The 23,958-nt window shown below is 43.5% G+C and overlaps 1 protein-coding gene across 2 annotated transcripts in view; it reads right to left on the bottom strand.

Annotated features, from left to right (window-relative positions):
* The window catches only part of wb (wing blister), a 67,741-nt gene that overhangs the window by 31,983 nt on the left and 11,800 nt on the right, over window positions 1-23,958 (bottom strand). Inside the window, exons 1-4 of one of the 2 annotated variants that reach the window (XM_070283811.1) lie at window positions 17,428-17,503; window positions 17,008-17,363; window positions 9,083-10,974; window positions 7,546-8,357 (exon numbers count right to left, since the gene is read on the bottom strand). In XM_070283811.1, coding sequence (XP_070139912.1) covers window positions 7,546-8,357; window positions 9,083-10,974; window positions 17,008-17,346 — 3,043 coding nt within the window. In that variant the 5' untranslated portion in view covers window positions 17,347-17,363; window positions 17,428-17,503. Of the gene's footprint in view, window positions 1-7,545; window positions 8,358-9,082; window positions 10,975-17,007; window positions 17,364-17,427; window positions 17,504-23,958 lie in introns of those variants that run through there. The other variant, XM_017166444.3, reaches the window with a different exon arrangement.

The raw sequence follows: 23,958 nt of genomic DNA, 5'->3' as shown, positions 1-23,958 counted from the left end.
AACACACGCAACGAGGCGCATAAAGTTTCGCACAGAGAGAAGGATCCTTCCCTCCGAGGAGGGGTATTCAGGGGGAGTACTATATACATTGCCGGATTGATTAAACGGCTCGAATTGACTTCAGTTTGCGTGCAGCTCTTGAGATGGGACCTCTCATACTGTGAGAAATGGTGATTGATTGAACGCGCTGGGGGAAAGTCGGGAGAAAGGAGAAAGAATCGGGCGGTACTCTGGGCCAGGCTGCAATCACTATCTAAATGTATTTGACATGTCTGGGCGATCACCGGAGAACTGCCCCGAGGCGGACACATTAAACTAATGGCGCAGTGTACCAAACGCAACTACTACGGCATTCTTTTTACGACATTTTAATGTGTGTGGCATGCGTTGAAAGCATTCTAATAACCATAAAATGGGAACTGGAAAGCTAGCGTCTTATGGATGAGTCAAGCCATTCCTACGATCTTAAAAGATTCAGCCTAACGGAAACATGGAAACAGTTTTGTTTTAGCAAATCACAAGCCAGGCTCTCGTACTAGGTGAACAATCATGAATCATGAGCCTGTCTCCTGAATAAAGGAAAATGTTGTCACCTGCCGTGACATTAATTGCCTGCCTTGATATATTTATCCCGGGGCCACACGAAGATCTCTGCAAGCCTCTCTCAAAATATGACAGCCGACCACGAGATCTGCATTGTGTGTCCAGCATTCTCACCACAAAAAGTTGGCAACTTTATCAGGAGCACAATTTAAATGTCAAGCTGATGACGTGTCGTGTCTGTTTGTCTCCAGGACGCTGGAGCTCTGCAGAGCTCTAGATTTGGGATGCAGATGTGCAGACGCCGTGGGTCTGGCCTGGTCTGGCCATATATTTATGTACTCGTAGTCGAGTGACTCCGGCAGCAGCTGGCACACGAAGTCCCAGCCGCGGAACGGAAGTGCAGCAGTCTAAACAAACGCAAGTGAAGCTGCAACGCCGATAGCATGGGAAGTGCTAATCGTCCAAAGCCCGCCACACGAACCAAGCACGTCGGGATGTTAATGGTTGAAGTGTCGGGAATCTGGTTGGCAAAATGCAACAGAATTTCGCAAAACAACTTATTTATAGATTTCACAAAATAGCTCACTTGCTAAATCTAGACTGTATTTGGATAATGGAGAGTAAATTATATGATTCTTATAATCATTTAGGCTTACAATTATACAGAATATGGGACTCAATCTATGATAAACCTCATTCAGAGCTGATAGCTTCAAAATATAAAATATTAACACTGAAAATCTATGCCTGATGATGGCCCAAAGACTCATCACCTTAAGGAAAGAAAAGCGTCTGAAGCCATTGCTCGTTAGTTGGCCAACTCATTCAACGATTTATGCAAAGGGCCGGAGTCTCTGGGGTAACAAGATCATTAACGTGCCACATGCCTCTGACGGTCAAAATTCAAAGCCGCCACAGTAGCATCATCATCTGGGGCCACATCGGCAACATCGCCACCATGGAGTACAACAGAGGATTCGGAGGAGCATCTGCCGCTTCCATAAATAAAAAGGAATAGCTTGTCGTCTGCCCTGAGATTCAGTTGGCAGCAGAAATTATGACTGGAGCTGGAGGAAAGCATTAGCAGCAGGTTGGATCCGAGACTCTGGAGGAAAGTCGAAAAAGCGAGTGGATACTGTGGCGCTTTTTTTGACTGCACAGAAAAAAAATGAACTGAAATGATGGAATCTAACTAAATCTAACTTGGAAAATCCTATAAATCTATAATTTTATAGAGCTCTTTGGAAGATTATGGATAACTACATCACAAGACATTTATGATGAATAAGTTCAATTTTTGTTACGACATTTAATTTAAATTAAATGGAAAGCTTCCACTCTTTGGTTCTGTGTGCTGGGTACTGGGCTCGCTTTTTGTTGTCCACCGCCTCGGGAGGTTAGTCACACATGCGCGGTGATAATTCAACGGCAGCCACGGCCGAGGCAACATTAAATGGTAGCAGCAACAATGAATCTACCTCCAGCAACATGTTGCCGGTGTCTTGTTAGTTGTGCGGCAAAAATCGTGACAAAGTGCTGCCATTGTTAGGCGCAAATGAAGAAAATGCCATTGTGGAAAAATCTTTGCGAAAAACAATTGCCGTGCCTTGTTGTTGCTGCAGTTGCTGCCGTGAAAATGCTTGGCGCACGTTTTGTAATCAATCAATGTGCTGTTAGAAGCCAGGAACCAAGAGCAGGACCAAAATATTTGGCCATCATGTTTCCAGGCAACACGCCGAAGAGTCTAACGAGTTGTCATTTGGAGTGGAGAAGGTTCCTGCGGAGAAAGTACTGTGCATTCTGTCAAGGAAAGTTTGCCCGAAAGTAAGGGGAATACTTAATAACTCAGTGGAGGATGTCGCAAAGAGCAGGCTATACGATCGTGTGGAGATAGGGATGAGTAAAGGTAGCTAGGAATTTACTAGATAAAGATTGAACTGAGTTAGTTATAGTAAGGGGACTTTTAACCCAGAGAAGTTCAGCAATAAGAACTACAAATTGCATTGAAATATAGGCAATTTCAGTAACTAAGGAGAAATAACCCCCCTTAGAAATAATAATAAAAGACATGTTCCCACACAGTTCTTAAGACATGAAAGACATTGTTGTTAGAACACTTGCATCTCTTTTTCGGTTTTACGAGCAGCTAAAAGTCACACCGAAAATCAAACTCACCTGACTGAGAACTCTATTTGTGGGCTAGCACCTGCCACTCACTTCCTTGATTCTCGAGTGCTAACTGAGTTCTGAAATGGCCCGGAGAAGAGCTCTTCTTCTGACTTCGATTCAGAAAATGTGGCAGCCATAAAGTATGAATATATTGGCCGGCGAGCGCGCAGTTCGCTTTCCATGAATGGAGTGCAATTCAATTTGTGTTGATTTTACGAGACTCGAATACTCTCCTCCAGCCTGCCCAATTTTACAGCCAACTAATTTTTATGAAGCGCGGACTGCACAAACTGCCCAATCCGCAGCCTCCTCGCTGTGAGTTTCCCAGTCTCAGTGACCCTAATGAACTGACATGGGACGACTGTGCTGTAGACTGTGTTTCTGTGGTGCGGCGCTTGCTCGTCCGCGGGTTGCCACTCCGACCTCCTTCCCCCAAACGGATCCCGAGCTCCACGATATTGTTCGAGTATGTTGCAATGACCAGGGACTTGAAAAGTTTATTGACTGGAAATAATTTATTAATTATTGTGTGCGCTTGACTTGGGTTTCATTCACGTCCCGGCGGAGGCACATATATTTTCGAGAATATTATTTTCTAATTAATATTTTCGTCAAAGCTGTGGAGATTACGCTTAATGGCTTCGTTTGGGTGGCATTTTAAAACTGATTGCGGGGCTTGACTTTTGCAATCGCTTGTGAGGCTGATTAGTGGCCATAATAATGGCTGTAATCGAACCGATTGCTCACCCCGGTGGCTGTCAATGATGCGAGGTGTTACATGACACAATGAGACAAGACAGCTATTTTGCATTTATGCATTTACACAGATAGTGTTCGATGGGAGGAAGTGGTTTATGGGCCAGTTCGAGTGCTTAGTTGTACTTTCCATGATGGGAAATTAATTGTAATTAGGTTATTTAAAAAATTATTAACAATATTTAAAGATTTGGGCTGCCACAAGTCCCAAAGTAAGCACCTCAGCTCGGTGCTGGGTCCGCCATGAGGCCTTTCTAAGCTCTCCTCCCACGCCGGTTGCATGCAGTATCCCCGAAAAATAGGACACAGTTCCCGCACCAACATGTGGCTGCCTGGCTGGCTATAAATCTCAGCCTTTGTCTTGCCCAATCCCCGCGTGGAGCTGGGCTACATAGATTTGCACTCGAAAAGTTTGCGGCGCATGCGCGACGAAGAACATTTGTACGAGCAATTAAAATCACACCACGACCAAAAAGGAGAAGCAGACGACGACATGGACGCTGGCGATAGCGAAACATGGCAACCAGGCACTAGATACGGATATCGGGCAGGAGGCAGGAGGCAGGAGACGGGCCTTCGATTGGAGCGAAAGTCTGGGCCATAAATAAGAAAATCAAAATGCCAAACTTCTTGCCCCTGCGCGGCGCCCCGAAAAGTGTTTTCGATAATGACCCGGTTACTGTTTGAAAGCCTCTGTTGCTGCTTACTTTATATATTATTTTAGGGGTATTTACTTTTGAAGTACTATTAAATTTTATTTTTCAACTGCAAAGTTATGTTAATAGAATAATATAATTACTGTTTGTGGCTTTAAGTTTTGATTAACATTAACATTTTATAAAACAAATTTTCTTCGATAATTAGTTGCTTTAAATTTGTATTTTAAACTAAATGTTGTATAATATTTTTAGACTCGGCTTTTGACAAGAATTTCCTCCGATACATAAATCGATATTTTATCCAGATTATAATTACTTACGGCTACATTCTTAATAAGGAATAGGCAAAAAGGACTATACTTCAATATATCGATATATTAAATGCAAAATCCGATAAATAAATCGATATTTTATCGTTTCCATATATGCGATAAATGAATATTATGTTTGATAGATGGAAGTATAACAAAGACTAAACAATCAATTTTGGAAATAGGTTAATAAGCTGTATCCGATCATTAAATTTTAAGATATAGTAACCTATTTCTATTTTCTACCAATAAAAACAAAGTCAAGTCTTGGGTATCTGCTAGTCGAATGAGAATACTTCTTTAGATCAAATTAATTGGAGCAATAAATTCGAGTATTTGTTTGTTTTGCATCCGCAATTGTAAACAAATTGTCACTTGACAATTACATTTGTGTTGGCCACATTCATTAGTGTCAATGTTTTGGCTTTGCATGCATCCGTTACCGTTACTCCGGCGATTTATGTCACATTTGCTGATGTGCTTGGAAATTATTTGAAATTTATTGCCTCCGAGGATCCTCGTGCTCCATTTCGACTGATGCGTTGACAGGCCAACGTCGAAAGCAACAACTGGAGCCGCAGAGCTGCTCCATTTTGTCCATTTATACGCTTCTTGATTACCTTGGACAGACTGTCTGTCTGTCTGTCTGTCCACCTGTCTCTCTGTCCAAGTGGTCGTGTCTATAAAGACGCTTTGCCATGGCAATTTTTCAGTCTCATCATTTTGCAGCTTGGTGAAAAAGATACTCCACCGCTTGCCGCAACATTTTAAGTACAATTATTTCTTTTTGGTGGGCATAATTTTGTAATGGCTTGGCCTACTTGAGAACTGAGGCCTATTAAATGGCTGGCACATGTGCGATCATCTTTTATTTCCGACGACAATTAAATAACTCCAAGTAATTGGAAGCGATGAAACCATTTTAAAGTGATTCAAAATCAGGGGTGCCACAGAAATCCCTCCCTCACACAATGCCATTTGTTAATGCCACTGATGACCATATTGAGGCGAGTATTTCATATTTTTTTTTATATTTTAAATGTCTTAAAAATGGAAACTACAAAATTTTTATTTTGTTTAAACATTCACTTTTGGCAATTTCTAGATTCTACCCGCTTCCCCTGTAAAAATACATTTGAAAACTATTTTTTAAATTTTTTAACCAAGATAATTTCCATTATCTTCCTAAAATGAGCTCTTTTTAAGGCACCGCCAATGCTACCGCAAACGTATAACTTCATTTCGATTGGATTGTCTGGGCGAAACCACAACAAACGCAACCGCATCCACGAAATGCAATTAATTGTCAAGCTATTTAACACAAATATTTGAAATTGTTTCGCTAATCAGTTGCCTCGAGCGAACAGGGGCAGAGTCAAAGTGGAGACCAAAGTCGATACGAATTTTGCTAGCCATTTTCGATGTTTTTTCGGGGTCTGCTTCAGAGTCTGCGTCCAGAGCATTCCGATGTCCATAAAAATGTCACAGCAGCGGAATAAATGCACCGCCAACAACAGCCACAGCCGCAGCCCCATTAAAATATGCCGATCGGCTTGAATTGCCAAAGTGGCCTGGCCTGGCCTGGCTTCGTTTGGCTTGGCTCTAAAACTGGACTCCATCGCGGCTCCATGCAGTCTGTGCCGGAGTCTGCGACTGGGCTGCGGTCCACTCAACACGAAAGTGTGTCTGGGGCTACTGCGGCCGCTGGTGAGCGGCAAATGGAACTGATTACAAAATATGACCGCCGGCTAAATGTATCTCGCAGTTTGCTGCTTAATTTCTTCGATAGCTGCACAATTTTCTGCGTGGGTTATAAATTTTCAGCGAGCTCAAGACCAAACGCACGTGCTACTGTTGACGATTAAAGCGGTTTCTGCCTGACAAAGTTGGTAATGCAAATGTGGAGTTCTAATTTGAGAATAAAATAAACAAAAGCTGCTTATTCCAGCATTAAATATTAAGTTAAGTACAACTAATTCTTGGAAATATAACTACAAGTTCGTCAGCAAAAAGGAAAACCTTTTGAAACTTATTCCCAAACCTCAAGACCATAAAATCAGAAGAGGTACTTGAGTGTTGGCAAAAGAAAAACGGCAACGGTAGTCCAAAGATACAAATAAAAACATCCACCCAATGCATAAAGAGATGACAGGCCAACAATTAGAAAAACATAAAGAAACCCCCACGGGTGGTTACAAAAGTACATTTAAATAGGGAGAAAAATAAAAGACATTCGAGAGGTTGTGCAATCCGAGTTCTTGTTCAAGTACAACTCAATGAACACACACTGTGTGCCTCCTCCTGAGCCACTGCTTTTCGTTTACAAAACAAGCCAAGCGGTTATCTGAGACGAGTTTTTGCCCATTGTCCGTTCTGTAAGTGGTGTTAAAAAAGATAGAAAAAGCCACTTCAAGGAGAACCACCGGCCAACAAAAAGTATCCCATTACAATGGTGTGTAAGTAATGCATTTTGAATGATGGTCGAGTTGAATTTGAAGCCGGAATGGCCTCAAGTAAAATGTTAATGTCCGAGCAGTATGAAATGAAATAATTGAGCGGCAATTTTTCGTTGTGAGATTTATTATCATTAGTTTTTCATGTACTTTAGCTGAGGAGAACCTTCCCAAGAACTTGAAACAAATTAGTAATGATTATTAGCAGGCATTAGCCAAGTGATAGCAAAGCTTATCGGATGCACATCCCACCCAGAACCTGATGGCTTCCAAGTAAATTAATTACTACCCAAAACAATTAATAACGAATCTTTGAATGCTTTGAAATCAATTCACTTCCTTGGAAGATCGTTTGATCAATCGACCGCATTTTAATTGCCACAAGAAACAGATGCACATCCCACCCAGAGCATGACGGATTTGTGCATTAAGCTCTTCGAATCGAGGCCAACGGGGGGAGCACCCGAAGCTCTTCACTTGGCAGCACAAAGTAAAACACCAATTTAATTATGTTTTCCGAGATATTGATGGACTCCCCTGCCCACCTTCTGGCGCGCCCCACATCTGGTTTCCATAGGTGCTCTCGATTTATCGTAGACCAAGTTCATTTGGGGAATCCCTTTGTTCTAGGAGGCTGTAATCTTGGGCACTTACCCTCGCAGGCGACCGTGAATTGTTCCTCCGGCTCCGGAACCAGTTCCCAGTCGTCGTCGTCATCATCTTCGGCATCGCCATCGCTTTGGCGCAAGGCTGCCAGGTCCTCCAGTCGGTCGGCAGTGGCATTCATGCCGAAGTAGCCATCCTGGCACTCGTGGCACTTGAGGCCCATCACGCCCTCCTTGCACTGGCACTGTCCGGTCCTCGGATCGCACTTGTCCCGGATCTCAGAGCCAAGCGGATCGCAGTTGCAGGCCGGGCATCGCAGCTCCACGTGGGCGAAGCCGGCATCGCACTCGTCGCACTTCTGACCCGCGTACCTCGGCCGGCAAAGGCACTGGCCGTCGGTGCTGTCACAGAGCCCGCTCTCGGATCCCTCCGCGTGGCAGAGGCACGGCTCACAGCCCACGGCTGGGTCGCCCCAGTGGCCCATGCGACAGCGTTCGCAGTGCCAGCCCTCGGTATTGCCCCGGCAGGTGATGCACTCGCCGGTGGTCACGTTGCATGGACCGCCGGCGCAGTCGCAGCGCTGACAGCTGCTCCCCAACTGGAGGGGATCGCCGAAGTAGCCGTCGTCACACACCTGGCAGTGGTCACCCGTGTAGCCCTCCGGGCATTGTGTGCAAATGTACTCGGCGTGCTCGATCAGCTCGAACTGCGGGTTCAGGTCTCGGTAGTTGTAGCTCTTCAGCTGACAGCTGGGGGAGAAGTTGTTGGAGTCCTCGGATAATGGGCAGGCGCAGCGCCGGCAGTCGTTCGGCGTGCCCTGCAGGGGATTCCCGTAGAAGCCCAGCCGGCAACGCTCGCATCTGAAAGATGGAAAGAGTTTAGTGTCTGGCGGTGGTGTCTATAAGCCCGATACTAAATATCATAAACTGGATTTATGTATTTTTAAGACCACAAAATATAGATATTCTTGAGCGGCATAAAAATATCAACAAAGCTATGTCAGTCTATCCTTCTTGTATAGATGACAATTTTATCTAGACATAAGATCATTTACACAGCATTCTTTTAAGTTTAATGCAGGTTAATTAAATAGTTATTAAACAAATAGTTAACTGAGAAATTGCTGATTTAGGGGGTCTTTGGGCAAATAATTCTTTCTTTATTTCCATGAATACCTTATTTTTTGTTGTATTAAAATGAAAAAATAAAAAAAAACAAAAAAATTAAATAGATTAAATAAATTCTTAAATTTAGAAGTTTGAAAACAACAGGAAGACAGTTTGAGAGCTCCTGGAATATACTGGGCGTCTCGGCTAAACAGTGCGGTGCGAGACCTGGCTAGCTGTGGTGAGTTAGTTATCGCGCGAACCCTAGAAGTGGGTTGTGACTTGGCTAACTGTGTATGGGGTAACGACATAAGTCCGCCGCCATAATTTCGCCGTTTTAAAACGACATAATTTCGCGCGGTCTTATGACGCTTTTCGGCGTCATAAGATCGCCGGAAAAAAACGCCATATATTTTTAGTAAAAATTACGATAAAGCGTTTTGGTTAAGTTTCAGTATATATTTTCCTCTGTTACTCACCGATCTCCGAACGTGTTGTGCATGCAGTCGCCGCAGTTGCCGCTCTGCAAATCGCAAGAGTTGGAGTGGCCGTTGCAGGGACACGGAATGCACTTGCTCAGCAGCTGGTGGTCCGTGGTGTTCACGTAGATGCGCTTGAATCCGAAGGCGCAGCCCTCGCAGGAGAGCCCGGTGTAGCCGGTGGGGCACAGACACTGCTCCACTTGGCTGGAGGACTGGCCGCCTAGCTCCACGCCGCCGGAGTAGATAACGGCCCGCCTTAGCGAAGTGTCGCCCTGGTCGGTGTGGAAGGCGGCCCGTATGAGAACAGCGTCGAGCGAGACCAGGACGGAGAGAAACTGCGACCTGGTGACGGGCTCTCCATGATAATCGCCAGCCTCTGTACGTCGCAGCCGGGTCTTTATGTCCTTGACAGAGGGCGGCACGTGGTACCAGCCCTCCTCAGTTAGCGAGACATTTAGGCTGGCCTCCAGGCCCTCGAAGGACTCGTCCCCAAAGGCGATTTTCAACCCGTTCCTTCCCCACAGTATTACGTTGGGTCCCGTGGTGGGCTTGCCCGAGGTGTCGCCTCGCAGCACATACCAGGAGAGCAGCAGCTGGAGCCGCGCTCCGTAGCTGGTCAGGCGGTTCCCTAGGTAGCCCACTGGAGCCTGCCAGTAGATGGCCTCCACCTCGTCCAGTTCGTTGGCAAAGATTAGGCGATTTTGCTCGGCATCCACGGGTATCGGGATCGGGTGCACTCTCTGGATGTCCGTTAGCTTCCAGTCGTTGAGCGTCTCAAAGGCCAGTGTCTGGAGCTTGGCACTGCTGCACGTCTGGGAGATGCCGGAGCACCAACAGCTGGTGCAGCCCAGGGGATTGTCCTTGCTCAGATCAAAGTGCCCAGGCGCGCAATCGGAGCAGGTGGTGCCCTCAACATTCGCCTTGCACTGACAACTGTCTGCGCAGGATCCATCGGAAGCAGTGGTTCCCCTGTCGTCGCACTCGCACCGTTTGCAGGTCTCCCCGTAGTAGCCCGGAGCACACTCCTCGCAGCTCTTGCCCTGGAAGCCCTCGAGGCAGTTGCAGTCTCCGCCCTCCGGCTTACAAAACCCTGTGGACCGCTTGGGGTCACAAGAGCAGGGTTGACAGGGATTGGTGAGCGGGGCGTCCAACTCCCGGTAGTACCCGCCCTCGCAGAACTCGCACTCGTTGCCAGTAGTGTGATTCGAGCAGCTCTGGCAGATGCCCTTGTCCAGGAAGGAGTCGTAGGCGCAGCTCTCTGCGTGGCCATTGCACTGACAGATCTCGCACTCCCCGCCTAGTCGGTATGGCCTGTCCTGAAAGAGCGGACAGCACTCGTCGCACTGCCTACCGCAGGTGTTGTGGTGGCAGATGCACTGCATCTGGACGTCGGTCGGCGACTCCTGGGTGCGATTCGCATGTCCGTGGCAGTCCAGGCGGGCGCTCACCCGCAGCTGTTTCAGGGAGTAGAAACTGCGCTTCTCCAGCGATGCAGAGTCCAAGAGCCAGTCCACACTGTTGTCCAGGTTCGCTGTTGAGTGCATTCCCTGGAGACGAATCCTCAAGAAACGAGCAGTTATGAACTCCATTAGCTCGGGACTCTGGTCGGTGGCACCTGGCCGATTCTTTAAGAGAGACACGTGCAGCTCCCCATTCTCCAGTGGCAGCGGTTTCGAGAACTGCGTGGAGCAGATAACCTCGGTGTCGTTCTGGAACACGTACTTGCCGTTCTGCCCGGACAGATTCCATCGTCGCCTGCAGTCCGCATCGCTCAGACCAAAGTACTGCCAAGGCTCAAACTTAATGCCGTCAAGGGACCTCTCCAGTATCCAAGATGCAGGACGGGGAGAGTTGGCCGATTTCAGCAGCACAAAGAAAATTTGATAGGTCTAAAAGGGAAAGAGAGAGGGGAGAATGCATAAGTTTAAATGCAAAAGGAAAACTTGTATATTACTTATGAGTTAAAGGGTTAAAGCCCTAATATAAAATAGGAATAATATTGTGCTATCTGCCAGGGTTATACACTTTAAGCTAGAAAAACAGGTAATACTACTTACACAGATAAAAATTCCTGCAGTAAATTCAAACAAATTTGGCAGTCAAATTGCCGTAACCCAAAGCCATTGGTTGATTTTACTGCAAACTACAGTATAATGACATAACGCATTACATCATATGACTGCTCTACGGTAAATTCAACCACGATTCTGCAGTAAAAAGGCCTCAACCTACAAAAATGGTGTTACCTATATGTAACATTAATCCAGAGCTTGTAAAACAGCATGAACTAGTAGTATGATCAATGATCTTAATTGTATTTGATAAGAAATAATATATGATCTCTTAATTGCAGCTAAAACCAACTCTCTCGTTCGCTACCAAGTGTTGATGTAGCATTTAAAAGAGAGGAAGAGATAGAAAGGACACACTAAGACGTTCTCTCGATATGTTTTCTCCTTTAAAGACCAAATGTTCTCATCCTAAGAGGTACCACAACCTATACCTATAATTTTTGTATTCCAATATGTATCCCTTTTATTAAATTTTCCTTTTGAGCATGTTTCCCCCCCCCCCATAGATTTGTCTACCTTCACACCTCGGCATTACGGTTTTATAGCCACTGGGCCCATGAGCCATAAATTATCAACGCACCCAAATGTCAATGTTTCTGTCACCAGCTGATGTTTCTATTCAGCAATATCTTTGCATCTGCGACTACCAACAAACTGCGTTCGCTCGTAGCCCCGTAGTACTGCAAAAATCTTTAAACCCAACATTGCCATTGCCGCGTCATAAATTTCCCAGACTGTCAACCAACCGCAGGCGCAGGCGCAGCCCGACCCTCCAAAGCTGCCGCCCAACTGTGGCTCCTTCAAAGTGGCCGGCAGCCACGGCTGACAAACGATATTTGGAAAAATTATTGGAGGGGGCGGCAGGGGTACAACAAAAAAGCGAAATGCCAAAAACGTCGCGTGTTCGAGACGCTGAAAATGTTGCGCCTATCGAAGATCAGCGACCAAAAACGCCACACAAGACCCGAGACAGACCAAAATGAAAAAATCAATAAAAGGCATGCAATTGAATTTTCCGACGGGCGGCTTGTGTCGAAGGTGTGGCCAGGTGTATAATTGATTACGACGCACTGACTTAGGCCGGCCCCACGGCGCCATTCAACCAGGTACGCGTATTATTTTCAAGTTTTTCGTTTGAATCTTTTTACCAGTCATCATAAGCCACCGAGATAAAACAACTCTATCGAATTTCAAAGCCACTTGTTTACCCGCAGCTCACTAAGTAGCTAATGGCATCGTCGCACACAGATTGCCCGATTTGCTGATAAAATGCAAATAGTGAGTGGAGAGGCGTTTGCCGCCTGTATTTGATTACAGCTACAACTGCGTCTGTCAAGGGGATAAGATTAGAAAAGTAAGTAAGTAAAGGAGACTGTCCAAGCGCCCATAACGGAGCTGGTCGAAGGTGGTACATATATTAAAGAAATTCCAGCTTCCTGGCCTCTCACATGAGCACTTCCGATTATCCGCTAAGAAGCCACTGAGCCTGACACATTCGAACGGCTGAGATAAGTTATCTCTAGTGAATTACGTTGTCCCCATCAAATTTCTGTCCGAAGTCTTGATTGCAATCAGCGTTGGAGCGTCCCGGGCTGGGCTACCGAACTGATTTCCCGATGGCCACAGAACCAGAACAAGTTCCAGATAAAGGAAGAGGCCTCCTTCCCTCTGGAGACGTGAAAATCGCTGTAGATTGCAATCGAAGAGGCAGCAGGTGATGGCCTCAAGGGTAACGCTTTGACGTTTTTATCAGTTTGGACCAATTGACGGCAACAACTGCAAACTTGTTTACAACGGCGCGATGAAGATCACCTTTGTAGTATAAATATTTGGTCAGCGGATCCCTAGTAAGAGGGAGGGAGCTTCTTAAACCTGTTGCCTCCAGATACTTGTCAACTGATAAGGTCAAGTCGGGCCGAGAGTCTAACTAAAATATTCCGACGAGACAACTTAATTTGCCATGGGAAGCAGACCGGGCGAGTGAAGTTACGGTGATAATTTGAGTTGATAAACGAAACAGAGTGGGAGAGAGCATTGCATGTCGTAAATTACACGAATTAGCATTTATGGCAATCAAATATTTATCGCTCAATGAAGAAAGTCCATCGGGCACAGCTGACAGGAAACTTCCTCCGCCACGAGGCCCCCGAAAACCAGCACGGACGCTCCGTTAATTGCCAAAAAAACACACAGCGAGGGAAAAACTCATGACATCGTAAAATTTCTAAAATAAACCGGCGAAAAATTGAAGTAGACAGACTGAAACACCAAAAATAAAAGACAACAAATTTAGGGCTTCGCTTTTAATTTTATTTGGGTCTGCTAGTCTGCTAGACAGCATTTTATCTGCGTTTATTTTTTGGCAAATTATGCAGTTTTCCGCCTCATTTGAGGCAACAGAAACAGAATCTTTTATTTTTCGAACGCTTTTTGTGTTGTTGGCACGCTTTTAGATAACATGGTGAATGAACCCACATGTCAGACATGCTGCTCGTGTGTTATTTTTTCTTACTTTTTCCTCTATCTGGCTGAGGAGACCGACGTGTTGGTAGCTCACACTGAAGTAATCGAAAAGTTTTATGTCTGCTGCATGGGCTTTATCTCTGAAAACTGGCGCATTAATGCGGCTCAAGAATGAGTAATGTTTGGAATAACTTGTTTGAGTTTTAAAAGAATGTTGACTGAGGTTTCTAGGATAAACTTAACGCTTAAATGCCTAGATAGAATGTGGTTTTTAATTATTCCACGGCTGCACCTCTAACAGATATACATATTTAAAACAGTTTAAAGAAACCAGCAGAAGAGTATTATCAGATTTCTACAGAATACAAGGTTCCAAGACCTAACAATTTTCAATGACAAAACTGTGTGTTAAAGTTGCCATTATAACAAGGATTTAAGGACACAAATTTCTATGAATGGGGGCTCAAAAAATATCCAGAATTGGTCAAAAAATCCTCCCAAAACCAGCCTTTACCTACATTCATTTATATTTTACGACAGTCAACAGTTCCCTTTCACCCATGCTACATTTGGGCATTTAAAATAAAGCTCGCTTCCTGGTAAATAACATGGAAACAATTCAAGCGAAGCTTCAATCACGTTAAACCCCCAACCCAACAAAAAAGAAAGAAACTTGCAGGAAACTCATGCAAATGCATATAAATGCCACGGCAACTCACTACTGAGGAAGCATTCTTTAAAAGGCAAATTCAGGGAAAAATGTCGAAAAAAAGCCAAAATCGCAGGCAAGCAAATAAATAAATTGACCATTAAAATAATTGCTGTGCCTAAAATGCGTCTCGAACGTGGCTTGTTGCACGCTTTGCTTGTTGCTGCCGCTGTTGCTCTTGGCGCTGCACATGTTGCAACAACTTGTCAAACATTTGAATTACAGTTACGAAACGAAACCCATTGCGATGCCTAGTGACCGGCCCCACGGTCTCTCTACTCACTTTATTTGTTGGCCAAATTTGGCTAAATTTAATGAAGCAATTAAGTGTCTGTTTCGGAGACAAACACATAAACAAACACAGAGAATTTCAAATTGGAAATATACGGATTTCTAAGTGTGGTAAGTTGGTTGTCGTGAAGCTTTGGCTTATAAATAAAGTTAAATCTTCAGAAAAAATATTAAAATCTTCCTTTTTGAAACATAAGCATCTGTAATTGTTGTTTGAATTATGTTTGTATTTTGAACTAGGTGCAAGATCATCCAAAACTCCTCTTACAGTTCGAGAGCCACTGCCGCGGAGCATCCGCAGAACTCTCGCTAGACTTTCAATTAGTCACGCGCGCCCCAAAGCCATTCAGGCATAAATCTAGACATTGTTGTACGAACAGACAGGCTGACAGACTGCTTACTGGCAAGCTGACAGACTGGATGGCTGACTGGCTGAATGCCTGGCTGACAAAGATACATATAGCCGGACCGACATGGTTCTGACCGGTCCGCCAGGACTGCCGGAGTCTGCAAAGAAATATTTTAAACTGTCAAATCGTTGACACACGCCTGTCGTTTCTATCGTTTCCTCTCACTGCCCGTGTAAATCACTCGATTAGTCTAATTGTTAAAATCCACGCCTCAAAATTCCAATTTTGTCGCGACACACACCGACGTCAATGTCAAGTTTTCGTCGGAGGTCATAAATTGTGGCCTGGTTTTGGGGGGAAAACAGAGGGAGATCTCTCTAATGTGTTTCTAAATAGTTGTGACAAATGCTCGGGGTATTTCCATAGCCAAAATAACGCAGAACACTTAATTGTCAAGATGGCTAATTAGTAAACTTGCCGAGGAGAAGCTGGAAGGGTTTTTGTTTATCAAATGGTACAGATATCAGCTGAGCCAGATTTGTATTAACTTAATATTATAATTACACAGTATTAATATTTTTACCATTTAAGTAATATAATATATTTTTAAAAACATATATTTAACACGAATAAATCAAGCAAATCGAACCAATTTGAATACAGTTCCTGACATTCTGTGAATATTCCTCTTCACTCAAGCAAATCAGCGCAATGGGAGCGTGTAAATTCTGACACATGCCTCTCACTCGACTCCATGTCTGAGGAATCATGGGAACCTATAAATTTTGTTGTCGTTGTCTGGCCAAAAATGTAGCTCAGCATTCGGTGAGTGCACTTAAAAAACAGTCTGTTGACACATACATATCTTGAGGCAGATGCCATAAAAGGTTTGACGTTTTCGGATTTTGTTTCGCCAACTAGAAATAGGCACTGTCAGAGTTAATTAAGTGCAGGGACCAATTTAAATATTTCTGTGGCTGTCGGTGGACTACTTCCCCTTTGTACAATATACGCGCAGGAATTTATTAATAAACCCGGAGAGCAACGGATGGCCGTCATAAATCTTTCATACTTTACGGCATATGCAAAAACAATGTTTTTAATTTTAAATCACTTCCAGGCCCTGGCTGGGCCCCTTTCTTGGGCTGTCTCTCGTTTAATTAAGTGAACGCTCAATGGCTTCGCCTTTGCCATGGTCTGCGCCCCATTCCGGGGCATGTGGCAGTGAAAGAATTATATCAAAACACTGGAATATCTCTCAGAAAGTCGAGTGCAAGCTGCACTTGGTATGTCAACTTTGCGTCGGCTGATGCTAAGCAGATGATATATTTTCGATTCAATTTCTTCTTATTTTTCAGCACATTATGGCCCATGAGGGATCGGAAGCATGATCATCGTTCAGGGGCGATCCATTGTGGGTGAGTGCACTTTGAAGTTCCAATTAACACTATCGGAGAACGATTAGCACCCAATCGAGATGTAAAGATCCATGGGAAGTGTGAAATAAAATACGGTTTGGATTCGGGGAGGTCTGTGCCATTTTAATTAAGGCAATTGTTTAAAGACGAATCAAGTGAGGTAAAAATCTTAGAGAGTAAATGAGGATGGGTGGAGATTTGAATATATTTCATAGAGGCATATTAATTTACGTTTCTGTTTAAAAAAGATTATCCCAAAAGGTAATAATTCATATACCGGAAATGAAAGCTTGTTCCCCATTAGTTGGCTCAGAAAAGGTATCATATGAAGACGTCTTTATGTAAGCAAATACGACTTAATCAAAACTCCATCAAATCCAATTTATGTTAGCCATTTTGAGCATTAGAATCGAATGGGCATCGAACGGGTTTCAGTCCCAGCCTGTCATCGGGAAGATCGTATTTCAAAGTCTCCATGTACCCAGATGGATCACGGAGCTGGCGTTAAATCGCTTGTAAATGAGTGACAGCCCAGCGGCTTAATTACAAACTGGATCACAGCTCGACTGTCACAAGAGCTTAGCCTGGGATGGCATTAACATTGGCATTGGCGACTCACCTGCTTCAGGTCCAGCGTGATGGTCACGTACTCGAACTGGCGGCCACCCTGCAGTGTCGGAGACTGCCACCAGCTCTCCTCGAGTCCGGATCCCGTGGAGATCAGCGACTGGATCGAGCGCTGCCTGGCGCGGTCCGAGGAGTGGGCGTTGCAGGTACCGCACTGCTTGGCCCAGTTGCGGTGCGGATAGGCGTCGACCAGCTTGCAGTACTCCTCGGCCCCGTTCTGGCCACAGGTAGCATTCACCGATATTTCGGCCCGGGGAGCCACGTTGAAGAGCGGCGGATAGAGGCCACCTGAGCCGCCGGACGATCCTCCACCCGAGTACAGGTCGTCCATTTTAAGCAAGCGAAGGGCTGAAAGAATAGAAAACTTACGGTTAATTATAATTAAACCAGTTTTTACTCTACAATTCCCGACCTTCACCTACAGGAAACCCTCTGTACGATTGCTTATTAATCTCAATTACTCATTTACTCTCAATCAAAGCAGGCCAATCGGTGACCCACTCCATTATTCAGACTCTGACAGTTTTTCCCAGGCCAATCAATTAAATTGCTCAAGCCGAACAAGTCGGAAACAAACCCTCAAGCCAATAAATCACCTAGCAAGCAGCTGTTCTGGATTGCTCTGAACTTCGGGCCACAGGACGTATTGATTGGTTCACCGGCATGCAAAAGTATCCCATGGAACGGGGAAACTCTCGAGATAAACTTTATCGCTGACCAGCAGCTGCTGCAGTGCAGTTGCAGTCTGAGCCGAAGCCGGGGCCAAAACGTTGACCTGGTATGCCATTTGCATGTTTTGGTAGCTCCAAATTGCCAGTCCAGGCTGCCTTCGGTCCTTTTGCGCTGCTGTTTTGGCAATTGTCAACACAAAACTTCTGCGAACAACACAAAAATGTTGACGTAATTGCAGGAAAATGGCATATATGTAAGCTATATGGAAGGATTGCTGGGCAAACTTTTGGCGAATGAGAAAAGTTTGCCCCGGAAACTTGAGACTTTCGTTTCAATGGGTTAAGTGTGTAATGAAAGGCCTTAAAGGCATTATGTATTGTGTATATCATATTGAGCAATATAAATTTCTTTCCCATTTGAACAACGCCTTTAAATTTGAGTAACTGTTTAGGCTTTTTTTGTGGCGCTTTCAATTTGTCACAACATTTAATCAGCAAAACTTTTCTCACTTAAGCTGTCAGCGCGGAAAACGTGAATACATTCGCTGAGAGTCGGGTGATTTGCGGGGTGGGATTGGGGCCTTGGAGGCCTAGACATACTCGTAACACCGTGCAGCCGCTGAAAAGGCCACCTCCAGCCCGCAGCCTCCAGTGGCCGAGTCCTCCATTCAACTCTCAACACTCAACAGTTATTTAACTTCTCTCTTTTCTTGTTTTGGCTACCGCAAATTTGTCATTTGTCAAAACATTTAAATGCCATTTGCCGGTTTCCTCTCGGGCCGGGCGGCGATTTTGACAGCTGCCGATAAGTTTTTCTTTCACGCTTTTAACACTTTATGCCTGAACTTTGCCCGGAGCAATGTTTCTTGGTTTTCTCTGTGACTTAAACACATTCATTTTGATCGCTTTAAAGCATTTCGTTTTGTAAGCCTAGTTTTCACATTTGTATCTTTTTACAGGGATTGCAACCAAAGTGAAAGCTATTCTCCCTCAACTCAGTTCACATGTTAACGAAAAATATGTACAACTTAGCCATAAGCTTCTTTTTTTTTTTTTTGCCTTGTTTCTCTGTTATGAAGTCCCTTCTTTGGGTTAATGCAGATACAAAAATTCCATTAATTTTAAAAGCCTCGACGTCATTCTCGTCAACTCTTTTTCATTGTCGCCATTTTGGTAATTGAGCTGTTGGCCGAAAAGCTGCGCAGTCAAGAGCCTCCTTCTCCAGAGAAGCCTATTTATGGCCAAAATTTTGATTGCCTTCCATCCCAGTCATCCGTCGAGTCATCCTTTGGTCTTCTCTTCGGTAGCGCGTCGTTGAAATGCATAAAATTTGGTTTCGTCACCCGACCGGAGCAGAGATGCTTTGCCTCCTTTGGGCTTTCCCTTATTGAATTTAAGTTAATTTTTCGGCTACTGGAAATCATTATTTTCGTACAAGCGAAACGCAATTTATTTATGCAAAAGAGGCAGCGAAAATGATTGGACAGGAGAGTCATGCCCCTCCGACAGGAAGCACTCCGATTGCCGACTAACTAGAGATTACCTTAACAGCAGCTTGTCCATTCCATCAATCCTGGCACCGCAATCGGTTCATTCCCATTGCAATCTTTGAAGTTGGAGCACAGCTCCGACTTAATAAGCAGCTGGCCTTTGAAATGGAGATGGGGACGGGGATGCCCCACTCCCCTGTAATTCTTACTTCCAGCTGTGTGTTTGTGTGCATAATTGGCCACAAGGCAAACAAGCAGGGCATCCGACTTGGCCAGATAGCCAAGTTCCCCGGCAACCCGTCCAAAAATAGTGAAAATATTTCCGTACTTTATGCGCCACATCGATACGGATGAAATGTAGCAGATGGGCAGCTGGCTTGGTTCTGAATCGGACTGGAGGATGTTCAGCCTTCTTTGGAAGTGACTTCTAATTAATCAGAAATGGTCTGCAAATTGCTAACTGAACGAAGCTTTAGTTTATTTGGAGTTTAAATTGTGACTTTTAAGTGTCTTCTACTTGTCGCTTAGAATTTATGTTATCCTTTACTTTATATATACTCAAAGAGAGAAGTCAGAGAAAGACGTATTTTTATGACCGCTCCGTGAAAATAATTAAAATCCTTTGTAATCTCACTTATTGTGGTGGAAAATACATTTAATTCCAAAAATCACTCAGTTTTTTATCTGAACCGATTGAAAAACACTTTAAAAAAACACTATAAAAATAATTAAAAGTGCAAAAATAATTTTTGTTTGCGCGCGAAGTAACAAGCAAACGAAACATAAAACACTCAAACAGAAGTGGGCAAGGAAGAACACAGAAGACAAAGCATAATCCGTCGCACGCACACAAACAAATGGCTCCAGCACCCAAGCGCCAGCGTGAAGCTACGTCCACGGACTTGAAGAAGGATCGACCCTCTGATGCACCGTGTCCTAAATTACTGGACATCATCGAGAGCAAGCTAGCCGAACAAACAGCCAGTATATCAGCCACAATAACTGATGCGGTTCAAACATCCGAAAGCCGCATACTACAAGAGCTGGGCGAAAAGGTAAATGTGATGAGTGAGACCATTGAAAAACTCACTCAAAGGGTGCTCCAGCTGGAAAGAGAAGTCGCCGGTGTGGAGCAGCTGAAAAAGCGGTTGTTGCAGCTGGAGGCCTCTGCTCAGGAGGCTCATCATTTGGGTGGGCGTCTCGGAGAAGTGGAGGCTCAGGTGGCTACTCAGGCTAACGCCTGCATCGCGGCAGACTTGCGAGTCCACGGAGTCCCCTATGGTGAAGGCGAAAATTTAAAAACTTTGATTCACTCCCTATGCTTCAGCCTGAAACTCACGCCACCGCCTAAGATCCGCGATATTTTCCGGATAAAGCCGCGGAGATCTAATCCAGCCGTGGATCCGGCCATTATTATTAAATTTGAACACGTGCGAGATAAGGCCGCGATGCTGCGTGCGGCTGGTGCATACCGAAAAGAATTTAAGCAGCCACTAAACCTAAAACTTTTGGGTATCAATTCCCCGGCAGCCCTCTACTTAAATGAGCAGCTTTCAAGAGAGAACTATGCTATCTTCAAAGAGGCCATGCGCTTAAAAAAGCTTAAGCGTCTGCACTGGGTGTTTACACGACGGGCGGTCGTCCATGTCACCCAATACGAGGGAGCCGACGCAGAGATAATGCGAATTGATAGCATGCAGAAGCTCCACGACCTGCAAGCTAATACATCGCTATCTCTGGATATCTCGTCTGCTGGAAATGCCGAAGAGCAACTAAGAGAGGGAACTCTTTTTCGTTAGTATTTGTCTCTTATGTAGGTTTAATAGGCTAAGTTCTTTAAGAGAGATCAGTTTAATAGAATTCTTTTGTAATTATTTTATAGTTCTTAAATTGCGTGTGTGTTTAATTTATTATTTTAATTCAATAGCTTTGATTTAACAGCATCCAGAGCGAGTAGTAGTGCAATAATTAGGGTTCTTGCAAAACAAAAAGAAGGGTTGCGTATATGCCATATTAACGCTCAAAGCTTATGCAAAAAAATTGATGAGTTCCGGTATTTGTTTATTAAATCTAATGTTGATGTTGTGTGTGTTAGTGAAACTTGGTTTGTCCCTCAACTTAGTGATGTCCTAGTTGAATGTGAAGGTTATGACCTTTATAGATCTGACCGCGAGGGGCATGCTGGAGGGGTTGCCATCTATATTAGGAAAACTTTAAAAACCAAATTAGTAATCAAACAACCCTCTGGCAGTTCAATAGAATATCTTTTCCTGGAAGTACATGGGCGTGGAAACTCATCGAATATGCTCATTGGATGTGTCTACAGGCCACACAGAACGATTGACTGTAGTGAATTTATTGACGAGTTATCTTCTTTATGTTCTGAATACTCTGACGTTTTAATAACTGGGGACCTGAATAGTAATATGCTAAGGGAACGACAATTAAACTCTGAAATGGAAAGTCTTGGACTACAACTAGTAAATAAGACTCTACCAACACATTTTACGACGAATTCAAATACACTTCTAGATGTTTTCTTTGTCAGCAATACAGACAGAATTCTTCTTTATGACCAGGTCTCAGTGCCGGCTTTCTCAAAACATGACCTAATATATATGACGTACGAATTTAACCCTAACTGTACTGACCATACAATTTTCTATAGGGACTTTAGGAACATTGACTTTGAACTTCTAAGTCATGAATTGGATTCTTATGATTGGGACCCTATGTACAATTTTAGTGACGTTAACTCCCAACTGCATTATTTAACGTACTGCATTGACTCAATGTACGAAAGGTTTGTGCCACTTAAGCAAAAGGTTCTTAAAGCCAAAGATAATCTGTGGTTCAATAATGGTATTGCTGCAATGATCAATCGACGCGATATTGCCTATAGACGCTGGAAAAGATACAAAATTGCAAGTTACTATGACGAATTTAAGTCTTTGAGAATGACTGCTAACTTGATGATTGCCAATGCAAAGAGCAATTATTTCGCTCAAAAATTTACCAGTACAATGACAATGAAACAAAAATGGAGAGAACTTAAAATGTTGGGAATCGGAAAATCAAATCACAATAGCAAATTAGACATAGACCCCAATGATCTCAACAGAAAATTCCTGCAATCAAACGTACCTGAAACATTGACTAACCCTTATTTGGACATGACTGTGAATAATATCTGTGATAATAGCTTTAGTTTTATGTGTGTTTCGCCGTGTGACGTTCTAGAATCAGTCCTTTCTGTAAAATCTAGTGCTGTTGGGCTTGATAATGTTCATCCCAAATTTATAAAAATTATATTGCCAAAGATTTTAGACAAAATAACATATGTGTTCAATTCTGTTTTGACTATGTCTAGTTTCCCTATCTGCTGGAAATCAGCCAAAATTGTTCCTGTCCCAAAAACTAACGGCGAATATAGGCCGATATCCATACTGCCATTTTTATCGAAAGTCTTTGAGCAACTATTGGCCAAACAGATCAACTGGTTTCTGAGACAAAACACCCTAATGTGCAATAACCAATCTGGCTTTAGACAATTTAGAAGCTGTACCACTGCAATAATAGATATAACTGAGAGTATCAGACAAAAACTTGATGACAAACATGTGACGTTATTAACTCTTTTGGACTTTAGCAAAGCCTTTGACACGGTTAACCACGAAATTTTATGTACGAAGCTTTCAAAGTTCTTCTCATTCGCGGACACTGCTGTTAGATTAATTTCGTCATATTTATATGGCAGATCGCAAACTGTGATCACTGACACTGGACCATCTGACGATATGATCTTGACGCGAGGTGTACCTCAAGGCTCTGTTCTTGGTCCACTACTGTTTTCTATGTACGTGAATGACCTCCCGAGTGTACTAACCAATGGTAATCTTCATATGTATGCTGACGATGTTCAAATGTACGTTAGTTGTCCTGTTGCTAGAATTTTTGACTGTGTAGATGTATGTAACCTTGAATTGTCAAATATTAGTAAGTGGGCAAACATGAATGGACTCTCCCTTAATCCGTCAAAATGTAAATGTTTAATTGTTAGTAAAAGATCGTCAAATATTCCAAATCTTCCTCGTCTTCGTGTTAATAATGGCTGTATTGAGTATGTTGAGCAAGTTGTTAATCTAGGTATTACTATGACTAATAACCTTTCATGGAGTGCACATGTCATAAGGGTATCCGGGAAAATATACGGCCTACTTAGGCAACTCTACATGACACAAAAGTACCTATCGGCTGATATGCGGCTTATGATTGCAAAGGCTTATCTCATACCTTCTCTAAGTTATGGGATAGAAATTTTCGGGAACTGTGATGCTGCCTCCCAACACAAATTAAACGTTGCATTTAACAATATTGCAAGATACATATTCAATATTAGACGAGGTGATCCCATTACGGCAATGGCCAATAGCATATACGGATTTAACTTTAAAATCTGGAGCAATACCAGAAATTTAATTCTTTTGCATAAGGTAATAAATACAAGAGAGCCCAGTTATCTATTTGAAAAGCTAAAATTTGGAACATCAGCAAGAACCAATAATCTCATTAATTTTCGTCATAATCTTTCGTCTTCTGAACGCCACTTTTTTATTCACACTATTCGCTTGTGGAATGAACTTCCTCAAAATTTAAAAACAATAAGAAGCACGCCGCAATTTAAGAATAATTTACTAAAGTTTTATAGAAATGAAAACTAGACATAATAAAATAAATGTTCAATTATAACATAAGGACATTCAAATTGTTAGAATAAGATAT

Source organism: Drosophila kikkawai, chromosome 2R (assembly GCF_030179895.1).
Source record: "Drosophila kikkawai strain 14028-0561.14 chromosome 2R, DkikHiC1v2, whole genome shotgun sequence".
NCBI lineage: Eukaryota > Metazoa > Arthropoda > Insecta > Diptera > Drosophilidae > Drosophila > Drosophila kikkawai.
Note: the sequence above shows the minus strand (reverse complement) of the source record. Positions and strands in the feature narration are given on the sequence as shown.